The sequence below is a fragment of the Ammodytes marinus genome (assembly GCF_949987685.1).
Source record: "Ammodytes marinus genome assembly, chromosome: 3".
NCBI classification, from domain to species: Eukaryota; Metazoa; Chordata; class Actinopteri; order Uranoscopiformes; family Ammodytidae; genus Ammodytes; species Ammodytes marinus.
Genome location: NC_137232.1, coordinates 29,660,326 through 29,671,994, shown reverse-complemented (window position 1 = coordinate 29,671,994; position 11,669 = coordinate 29,660,326). Strand labels below are relative to the sequence as shown.

The window sequence follows — 11,669 nt, the reverse complement described above, 5'->3', positions numbered from 1 at the left end:
ATGTTTGTTCAGAGGAAACCCCTGAACATCAGACTGAGTTAGACTGTGTTGAAGAAGAGGAGGATTCGGGGGCCCCACTAATTTTAGAAGAGGTGACAACAGAAAAACATGTAAGAGAGGTGTCCTACTTTTCCACTGAATCAAAGAGGAAAGCATACAAGATGCCCAAAAGCAGACGCAACTACACCTTCAAACAATCTATTGAGAACCTGCACATTGGGAAACCTGCCTACAGCAGCGCAGAGTTGAAGATTCGCAATAGCACCAACAGCGCGATGAGCGTGGAAACCCAACAAGAGCAAAACACAATCCACTGTGATTTATCTACTTTGTTTTAATCCCCTCTGGTTTTATTTCAATGAAACTATTAAAACAATGTATTTTCCTCTGAATTACCAATTCATGACACAGTAACAAATGAAAGTTTTTATTTTATTTTATCAAAAAGTGCAACACAACAGAAATACATACACAAATCATCCTCACAATTAAATAAAACAAAATTCAACAAAATACCATTTTGCAATATAAAACAGCCAACGGCAAAATGCACTGCATTTTTCATGTTGACCTGAAGCAGCTGAAAAGCCATAAATCAAAGCTGTGGATTCCTTAAACAAAATATTGAGCAATAACTTAGACAGCCAGTGTAATTGACCGAGCTGGAGTCTTTAGCTGACAGCATGGAGACCCAGGGAAACGACTTTGTTACACACCACCAGCCAGCATGTGATTCCCACTCCACCTGAAAGGAAATAACAACTCCCATCAATGAATGGATGAACAGCCTAAGCTGGATGTAAGCTTTGAGAGAGGGAAAGTACAGAATAATGTAATTTATATATCAGCATTGGGTCAGCACAGAAAGCTCTGCATATATCCTTTATAAAAATTAATGAAAAACTGAGTGATTACCTGCCACTCCTGTTGGAAAAGCCACAAGACGCTCCACAGGGGCAATCCATCGACTTGGGACCACTGTCACTGGATCAGAGTAATACTTATATATCAAGGAAATCATCAGAGCAGCCTGACAACAAAAATAACATAATATTAAGGCATACATGTATGTTCCTCATTGGTATTCAAATAAATTGTCATTCCAGCAATATCAACCTCTACATTCTTAAAATGGCATTAACTGGAGGCATATGTGTTTCCACTGACAATATCCACCTACCTGCAGTATATAAAAGACGATGTTCACAACCCATTTCATTTTCGCTTGTTGTCCTGTTCTTGATTTCACTGCAAAGGTGAGGTAACACACAACTGTTAGACTCAATAGGTTGGTTGTTGTGTTGATGCAGCCTTTCTTAGGGTGTATTCACACTTGGAAAGCCCCCTAGTTCACTTGCTTAGGTTCAGACCAAATAGAATTTAGGGTGTATTCACACTGGGAAAGTGCGCTAGTTCACTTGCTTTAGTCCAGACCAAATAGAGTTTAGATTATTTTTGTTTGGTGTGGTCCACTTTCATATTGCCCCCTTTTGCAAGTGAACCAGCATTACGAGGCAAAACCAGACGTGAGCTAAGGTCATTCATTCATTGGACAGACTACTTGGTGTATGCTCAGCGCCACCGTACAGTTCAATGGTGTGTAGACTATGAACCAGCTGTTTGGGGGTAATACACAGAGTAACACATGGAAAAAAAACAGTAATTGTTGGGATTTCATTAAGTCATGTAAAGCCCAACATAGGCTGTATAGTTTCCTAATGGGAGATTTAAAACGGTAAGTGTGCAGTTGGAGGAAAAAAATACTATCACAATGGTTTAGGGGCACTTTACACGGTGAAAACGTGACAGTTTTCCAGTTTTTGGTTTAAAAAAAAACCCAGTTCAGACACAATTTATCTGACATCTTCACCCGTACACATGTTTTCAGAGGAAACGGGCCGAAATCGCTGTAGTAGCAGCCATGCCAAGCCAATAGTCAGCGGTGACACAGCCTAGTAGATAGCTCTTCCGGTACAATTTGATGCATAAAACCTTACTGTAACCGAAAATGAATGCCACTAACGTTCATAAAGCGGTTGGTGTAAGCTTGGGATTACAAATATTGTAAAAGACAAGCTTTCTGTCCTCTTATTTCACCGCATTGAACTCGTAAAAACAGAAGACTTGCTGATAGTGAAGGGGCTTCGTGAGCGGATACCTTCCTGTTGGGCGTACTTCAAAATAAAAGTCAACTCACGTGTGTCCAGTGAAATGCTATTAATGTTTAGCCAGTGAAATGCTTTTACTGTGAAGCCGTAGCCTTAATGCTCCTTTTGTTGAACAGTAGCCTAACTTAACCGCTGCACGCTGATAGTGTTTTTAATGTAGAGAGAGCCGTGTCCCTGGCATATAGAAGTGACACACGTTTATTTAGCTAGAAAAACAGGCAGAGCACAAATCTTTCCCCAGCCAAAGTGGCGGGTGGTCTCAATAACTTACTGCGGCAATCGCTTGGACTAAATTGGCGAGTGTTAGCCTATATTTTAGCCCTGCACGTCACTCTCCGCTGATCACAGTGATGGTGCCGTGGAGACACCGTTCATGTTGTCTTCTAACTTTATAACTCGCTTGTGTTGTGGGTATTTTGACAGTATAGACTACGCATGTGTGAGGGTGGAGCCGTGACGTCAGCGTTATCAGGGGAAATGGTTTCGGTGTTTACAGGAAACCAACACCGTTAAGTTTTCCAAAAAATTCTCCCTGGGAGGTGATCTCAAAAACCTGCGGTTTTATGCCTGCGTTTGCTGTTTTCCTGTAAATGATATAGTGCAACCGCGGGAATTTTTCCGCGTTTGCACCGTTTCGTGTTGTCGTGTAAAGTGCCCCTCAGTTGGTAGGTTATAAAGAACATACTGCCACTTCCAGTGGTTTAGGTTGTAATGTGTGAATCCGTTGTAGTGCAGACGCACAGGTGTGAAGGACACAATATGGGCCTTTCACACTAAAGGTGACTGAGAAGAAGCTGTGAACCAACAGGGGATGGACTACATAACAGGAACACCCAATAAACATATGCGGTTTCAGAGTAAATGCACTCTTTGTAAAGGTAATGTTGATTGGTTTTATAGGTCACTATTTGTAACTTTGCTGTACTTTGTTCCTTATGTCATGATTTCAATGCAGTAGAGGCTACATTCACACAAAATCAAACGGTTCCTGCCTAAAAACATCAGAGCTGTAGCTTACAGGTTGTTGTAAGTGAAGTATGCCAGTCACAATAACTAGGCAACTTCAGTCTCTCTCACCATGTGTTTTAAGCTTGTCCGTCATCTTGTTGATTTTTCGCTCCAGTCTGGCATATCTAGCAAACTCATCCATCATGCTTATGGAGGACTGCTCTTTCTTCAACTCCTGGATTTCAGCCCTCATCGCGCTCTCCTGCTCAGCATCTTTCTGCACCATCTTTGTGAGCTTTAAAGGAAACAGACTATTAATGGCAAAACCAGAGAGACAGGGTTTAACTGCAATGTAGACTTCTGTTTATGGATGCAGAGGCTCAATATATCACACAGCTCATATGTGTTACTGCTACACAATGTAATGTGGCATTCATGGACCTATTGGGTGGCATCACAGAATGTCTTGAGAATGCCGGCATATTTGCCAGTTAGGCTATGCTTGGTACACTGTTATAAAATTCCTAAATTTATATTCGGTTCCTTACACTTTTAACAATGGCGCAGAACTAAAATGCTCCCCCCACCCCTTATTCTGTGGAAAACCCCACCCTCTGACTGTAGCAGAGCAGCAACGCTGTTTAGGGCTAGCAAGCTCTCCATGTAGCATTATCCATTAGCTTTAACTAACAGCGAGCTAAGCTAGTCAACAATGGTGTTTTCGATGAATTACAGCAACAGTAAAACTATTTAGCTACAGCATACAACTTCAACGCAAAAACTTCATTCAATCAAGAAATGGCCCCTACTTACGAAAGAGGAAATGGTCGGCAGTAGTGTTTTCATGAGATTGCACAGAAAAACCGACCCCAGCACAAGGAACCACGCATAGCCGGTCGCCATGTTTGTTTCAACCCCCGGTCACCTCCTTGTTGCAGCTGCAGAGCAGATGGAGTGCACAATGCTACCACAGTGATTAGCTAGATTATGCTGGTAGAGTCAAAGATACACGAATGGCTTTATTATTAGCCTATTATCTATTAAGAAAAACGCGACTACACTGAGCCCATAGTCATGTTTATCATAGAAATTGTCAAACATGATTTGGAGAAGGGTGTGTAGGCTAATAATCATGGTGTCTCTAACTTATATAATTAGCCTATGAGAAATTGTTACATTGTTTTTACGGCTTTGATATAGTCCATAGGCCTATGCATGGGGTCATTACAGTAGGGAAATAGGCTACAACTCTTTTTAAGACTTAATGTTATTGATTGTGTTTGTGCACATTGGTCTAGCTTACATTCAGCCTATACCTCACAACATTTAGCCTACGTGTTTTGTGATCCATTTTCCAAATCTTGCACACACCCTGGGAACAGCCTGAGATTAAGAAAAGAAAAGAAAAAAAAGCAGTGAGAGTTGGCTGAGGTTCAGTGATTGGCACACAGTCCTGCCCACACAGGTAAGATGTTATGGTTCAAAAATATGTTGCCTCCAACTGGAAGCCAATCACCGGGAGGAAGAGGCGGGTGAAAGCTCCTCCTGGTAGGTTGGTAGGATAAGAAATAAAATATACCAAGACGGGGACCCAATCCGGTTTGAGCTGGTTCTAGTACTGGTCGGCCGTTTATGTTAAGTTACAGACTGTACTGGAGGTGTGGGACTGAATCATTTAGTTTCCTGAAACGCAAAAGGCTGTGTCATTCGTTTATCGCTGTCCTGCAACCTTAAAGCAACAATGGGAAGGAAGAAGGTAGGTCAAAATGCGTAGGCCTACCATGTTATGTGGAGTTTGATACATAGAGTTGGCTATTTTTTTTTAAATAGATAAATATCAACATTTGTTAAAATGCATATATGTTGTGGTTTTGCTTTGCTACAATGTAAATGTACACACTGCGATAGCTCTGAACGTTAAAAGTAGGCTAGACGCTACAATGTGTCCATGTGCACGATTAAAGCCCACCTTTCGCTGTGCTCAGGTCTGTATCGTCCTCCCTGTTGATACAGGGAAGTGGCGCCTTTTTACTTAGCACGGTGCAACATGCATTTTTCCACCAAACAAGTTTGCAGATGGCATGGTTTCGTCTAACTGGTCTACACGGTTGTTCAATTGCCAAATGGCTCTGTTTAAAACAATAAAATGTGCTGAGATCAAACAAAGAGGTATAATTGACGTCGATGAACAGGTTACCATTTCAGGGAAATTCCTTGCGGAATTGCCTCGGGAAATTTGAACCTATCTAGGTCCGTACGTGATAGCCTACCATTTGGGCAGCTGTTTGCACTTATAATGCGTCGAGTTTTATGCGTATTTATATTGAATACTGTTGTTGAGACGTTACCTGTGCCTGCGTGTAGCCTACTGTAGCGCGTCACCCTTGAGTAGGCAACAATTCATTTTCATTTTGTTAAGAGGCGTCATGGCTGCCGATTTATCGTCGAAAAGACAGCGACACACCTGGTCGTTTTTAATTGAAGATAGTAGGCTATGATCACGTCGGTGAAGTTAATTATGTGGTTAAGTCACGTTAGTCGCTCAAAGCAGATAAACAGAACTGATTTGGAGAAGCGCATGTGGAGGTGGAGCGACACTTCCCTCGAAGTAGCTACAGCACCATGCGTTCTCAACCAACAAAAAAACATTTGTCTCACGGACAATGCACTGCTGTATGCTACTTGGCGGGAATAAACGAGAGCTATCGTGGCTTTTTACCCCCAAGTGAATTTGGAAACGCGCTGGGTTCCGCTCCCCGCTTTAAGGTTGCATAATTTCTTTGTGACTTGCGGGATCGGAGAGGAGCCCATCCCCCCTTAGCACTACACACCCACTTAAGCTCACTCATGAATGGTTGTTGTTCGTGGCTTATTAATGTATTTTCTCCCTCTGTTCGTCTCTCAACAGTCTACCACTGAAGCAGATGCAAGTGCAGAGGTTGGTATTCAAGTCTCAACACCCAGACTAAGCAAAACGGACCCTGACACCCGAATGAACATTTTGTTCTACTTCATGTCAAGACAAAGGGGGATGGTCCTTGTTGGAACATGGTGGCCTTTTACATTGTTTACTGCAACCCACTTTTAATTATGTAAATAATAATCTGTGGTTACAAGGCTGATTTATGTTAATTATGTTTTATTGTACAGGTTATGGTCCAAACTGGGACAGTGTATCGTGTTCAATGGGCGATGTAGCCTCTAGGGGGCGCTAGTTAACATGCAGCACAAATAAGTCTCCAATTTCTCTCAAGACAACAATTAAAGTTGGGTCTTTAGCTTAAACACAATAATTTCCTACAATGCCCAAAATGCAATCACTTGTGCACCATTATCAGAATCAGTCTTATTGTGTACACATTAAAGGAGTTTGACTGCAGTTTTAAGTTGCTCAGTGTTTTTACACACAGAATAACGTCGTATTGTATTTTCTTCCTCTACTTATTTAGCCGAGGAGGAAGTCTTCCAGGTTGGAAGCGGTAAGTTAACAAAGCCCAGCACTAATTAAATCATTCCATAATCTACCATACAGATTCCTTGTCATAATGTGGCTGATAATTGTATGATGTGTGTCTATTACAGAAAGAAACAGAGCCAGAGGTCAAACCAAAGGCAGAAAAGGTAAAATCAGAAATCTTGCCAGTGCACAAGAGAAACTGTATAAATTCATACTTCAGGTTGTGTATTCTCTATTGCAAACACTTGACATGGGTTTTTTTTTTTTTTTTTTTTTTACATTGCAGGCAGCGCCCAAGGCCAAAAAGGTAAAGGCACCACCAAAGGCAAAGCCAGTGGAGAAGAAGAAGAAGGAAGAAGAACCTGAGGAGGAGGAAGAGAAGGAAGAAGAGGCTCCTGCGGAAAACGGAGAGGCCAAAGCTGAGGAAGAGGTATTAACACGTTTTCCTTGGTTCTTGCTATGGGACATTTGCACTTTGTTTTTGTTTTTACAGTATTAATGTTCGTGAATACTTAAATTAATATGGCATGTTTTCCCCATCCTCTAGCCCGCTGCAGCAGAAGAGGAAAAGGATGGCGAGGCTGAAGAAGATGAAGAAGAGGAGGAGGAGGAGGAGAAAGCAGCAGAGTAGCAGTGACACCCAACACACTCTTGCCAATGCTCCCAGTACCTCCCTTCTTGTACAATGCAGAGATTATTTTTATCTACTATTTTCATAAGACAGCAGTGTTTTTAAGGATGCAGGAATGCATTTTTTTAAAAAAAATCTACAAATTCCATTCAATTTCATGGCTTCTGTGAAGGGGAAAGTTTTGGTCGTTGCTTTGGGTTTATTTTTTTGTATTATTTTTTTAAATGTACTTGTTTTTTTCCATTGGCTTCTTATTTAGCCTTTTAGGTTTTAGTGCTCTGCATGACGTGCAGCCTATATCAGGAGTTTGATGTTTAGCGGGGGGGTTTACCTGTGACATTCCCGAAGCGTCTTGAACCATTTTGTAACCTGTACTGTTTTGGAATTGAATGCATTGTAATACTATGTGTTTGATAGGGAATATGATGATTAAAGTTTGTGAATTTGCGTTCTATGCTAAGTAACTTGTCGCAATGATCACTTTAATCATGTTCAGTAGTACTGGAATTGTTTGGGATGATTTTATTATCAGTGATGGTACATTTGAGGATTGTTAAATTGATCCATATTCTCAACTGAACTCAACAAAATGCTTAAATGAGTTATACTCGTCATGGTTTATCCATTCAGGATAACTTTAGACCTCAACAATATGGATCGGCCACACATTTATGGTTTCATCCTTAGTGGTTTAGGATTTCTTTACCAATGTACAGTTTCCTCTTTTTTTAAGAAAAAAAGAAAGTTCTTTTGTTATGACTGGTATTAACATGCCAATTAAAGTGGGAATTTCTCTTAACTGTGTAATTTTTCAGAATTTTGTTTTCCATCCTGCGAACAGTGATTTCAACTATTTGTCCCTGAGGGGCAGTTAGACTTCACTTAAAACTACACATTTCAGGCTTTTACCTTGAACTGTTCTTTGAGAACTACATGATGTGCAGTAAACCATGCTAAAAGTAAATGTTGTATTTTGATTTTAAGACCAACTTCAAAATACAACTGGTTATTGCTGCTTATGAGATTTGTAAAGTACAACAAATTAATTTGAATTGGAAAAATTATATAACACCCATTTAGTAATAAGTTTGATAGTATATATTTAACTAAACTGTAATTGTAGCAATGCATTTACATGAAATTAAATCATGATGTACTGTATTTTGGGACATGCAAATAAAAATGGTGCTGCATATACAGTATATGCCAGATGTATTTTGACTATCTGGCCTCAGGTTTGCTGAGGGCTAATTTGATGAAATACATTTTAAACTGAACTAATTTAGCAATATGCATCATGTATGTATAACAGTATATCTGGTGAATCAATGATGGTCTTGAAAGTAGATTTAGACACACTGGGCCTCAGGATGAGATGAACTACCTACTATGAAACATTTCCTTATACTACCAAAGTATACCAATGTTATACTATTATTAAATATACCAATTAATAATCAAATGTGCTTTTGGGGAACCTGAGGATCTGGTATGGGAATGCTTTGCCCAGTTATTCAATTCCAATCTTGGATCCTGACAATACTATTTTAGCTAAAGCTTTTATAATTCCCTTACAATATTAGGCCAATAAAGTGAGATAATTTCAGTGCAAAACTATGCTGTAATATATTAATAGTGTTATATGGCTATAAAAATCCTTGGTGATATCCATAGAGTAAATAATAGGTGATATCCAACAGTGGCCATCAGTGTGAATGTGTGTTGTTAATGGGTAGACCTTAGATATGTTGGCGCCAAACATGTAAAAAAAAGGAATATTTATTTCTATATATAATATTACCAATAACAAAAATGTTTAATCGAGTATAAATTATATACACAAATATATTATAATAGTCAAAATTCATTATAAAATGTGAAAAAAGGTAACTCCCTCGTACACGCTTTTTATTGTGACAAAATTAGAATGATAAGGGAGAATATTGTAAAATGGATATCAAGAACCTGATACCCAACCAGTTGGCAAACTCATTTTCTCATCATTGGTTTTTAAAAAGGCTATAGCCTACACCAAAACTGGAAAAATAAGGAAGCACCTACTCTGCATAAATGGAAATCACAAATTAAATATTTGCAGAATTGAGTGACAAAAATGACAATGTCATAGAACAACAATAAAAAACAACAGTTTGCCAAAATATAATATAAATAACTTCTGTAGCTTGAGAGGAGCCACAGGGATCACCCAGAACCCATACATCTAAAGGACCCGCATAATGGTCATTTTATTGTTATTTTGTTGTTGTTTGAAATGACAATGATATGTGACTGTATATAACTTATGGATGAAATGCTGAATGTATTGTCTCTTGGGGAGTTCAACCACAGTGTGACCTTCCTTCTTGACTAATTAGAAGTATTTCAGCTGCTTGAAGAGCTGATATTATCCTGTATTTCAAGAACAAAATAACCAAAACATGCCTGTGGCACTTAGGTGTTATACAGATGACATGGTTCCCCAAATCATCACACGTTTTGCATTTCATTTGGAAATCAAGGTCCCAGAGTCTGGAGAAAAAATGTTGAGTGGCACAAAATCCAAGTTGCTTGAAGTCCACTGTTTCAACAGTGAGTGATGATTCTGGGTGCCATGTCATCTGCTACTGTTGGCCCACTGTGTTTTATCAAGTCCAAAGTCAACACATTTTAGAACACTTCATGCTTCCGTCTATTGACAAGCTTGATGGAGATGCCCATATTATTCATGTTATAATGTTTATATACAGTATAATATATCCTTTTCCAGCTAGACTTGGCATCTGCCCACAATGCCAAACCACTAGTAACCACTAGTTGGCTTTATGTTAAACTACTGTATGTTAAATGTGAATAAAACAGAATGTGATAATTTCCTTATCATTTTCGACATGTATTCAATACATAAGAGTACACAAATGTGTATTGTTCAAACTGATAAACTTATTATTGTTTTTTGCAAATATATACACATTTAAAATGTGGTGCCTGCAACACCTTTCAAAAAAGTTTGGACATGGGCATTAAAAGATTGGAAAAGCAGTAGAATGTTTAAAAAAATACCTGTTTTGAACATTACTCACTGGTAAAAGGTGATATTATCATGAATGAATATTAAGGGCAATTCCGTAAAGGTTCTGTCTTCACAAGGGATAATGGGGTGAGGCTCACCACTTTGAGAAGAACTGCAGAGGAAAACAGTCCAACAGTTTAAAAACTAAATTCCTGAAAATAATTTAAGGAATTCACCATCTACAATCCATAATATAATTAAAATATTAAGAGAATCCGGAGAAATCTCTGCATGTAAGGGGCAAGAGAAGTCCAAAATAATAATGTAATACCCATGACCTCAGGTGGCTCTGCATTAAAAAAAGACATGATTGTATAAAGGATATTACTACATGGGCCATGGAACACTTCAGAAAAACATTGACGGTAAACACAGTTTGTCGCTACATCCACAAATGCAAGATAAGACTTTACCATGCAGACTTATCTGGGCCTAGGCTCATCTGAGACACCATTAATGCTGAAAAGTAAATACAGGTTTTGGAGCAACATGATGCCATCTAGACAATTACTATTTCAGGGATGTCCCTATAAGACAATACAGAGCTACATTCTGCACGTCTTCGTAGGAACAGAGTGCAGGTACTTGACTTGCCTGTCTGCAGTCCATACCTGTCTCCCATTGGGAAAATGTGGTGCATTATGAAGCACAAAATATCACAATAGAGACCCCGGAATGTTGAGCATCTGAAGTTCTATTTCAAGCAAGAATGAGAAATAATTTTGCTTTCAAAATGTCAAAAATTAATGTCCTCAGTTCCCAAACACTTAATCAGTGTTGTTAAAAGAAAGGTTGATGTAAAACATTTGTAAACATGCCAATGTCCTAACTTTCTTGAAACGTGTTGCAGGCACCAATTTTTTTTTTACAAAAAACTAAAAAGTTGATCAGTTTAAACAAATACATTATGTATTTACAATGTTATTTATTGAATACATGTCAAAAAAGATTAGGAAATGATCACTTTCTGTTTTATTCACATTTTACATAGGCTAACGTTTCAACTTGTTCGGAATTTGGGTTGTAATTTGAGATGCTGGATTTTTGATTTTCATGAGCTGCAGGCCGTAATCCACAAAATTAAACATAAAAAAGTGACTTTATGTCTTATGAATCTAGATTTTTATGGAAATGTGAAATTTTGAATTAAATTAGCCTACAGAAAAAGCTTTCCCATGATCTTCCAATAATATGAGATGCACCTGTATATTTATAAATATATATATGAAAGATAAAACATGTCCAAAACTCTAAACTCACCACATGAAGTCACTGACTATATTAAAATTAATATTAAAAGCAGATTCAAAGAGATTTCAGAATCAAACTGCCAACCACTGCGTATGACGTCATGTTCAGAACTCACGACCTTGGTCCGTAAACGGGGGCGGCCGT

At 38.7% G+C, this 11,669-nt stretch overlaps 2 protein-coding genes across 2 annotated transcripts; one reads left to right on the top strand and one right to left on the bottom strand.

Moving 5' to 3' along the window:
* Positions 1 to 418: 418 nt before the first annotated feature.
* get1 (guided entry of tail-anchored proteins factor 1) lies at positions 419 to 4,050 on the bottom strand. Its single transcript, XM_080053929.1, has 5 exons — positions 3,930 to 4,050; positions 3,246 to 3,411; positions 1,181 to 1,248; positions 916 to 1,030; positions 419 to 745 (listed from the first exon to the last, which is right to left on the bottom strand). Exons 1-5 carry the CDS (start codon positions 4,017 to 4,019, stop codon positions 672 to 674), a joined length of 513 nt encoding a protein of 170 aa, XP_079910055.1. The 5' UTR covers positions 4,020 to 4,050; the 3' UTR covers positions 419 to 671.
* Positions 4,051 to 4,729: 679 nt separating this feature from the next.
* On the top strand, positions 4,730 to 8,003 carry LOC307271104 (uncharacterized protein). Its single transcript, XM_080053558.1, has 6 exons — positions 4,730 to 4,872; positions 6,025 to 6,054; positions 6,566 to 6,595; positions 6,699 to 6,737; positions 6,860 to 7,003; positions 7,121 to 8,003. The coding sequence occupies exons 1-6, from the start codon at positions 4,858 to 4,860 to the stop codon at positions 7,202 to 7,204; spliced, it is 342 nt and encodes a 113-aa protein (XP_079909684.1). The 5' UTR covers positions 4,730 to 4,857; the 3' UTR covers positions 7,205 to 8,003.
* Positions 8,004 to 11,669: the final 3,666 nt, after the last annotated feature.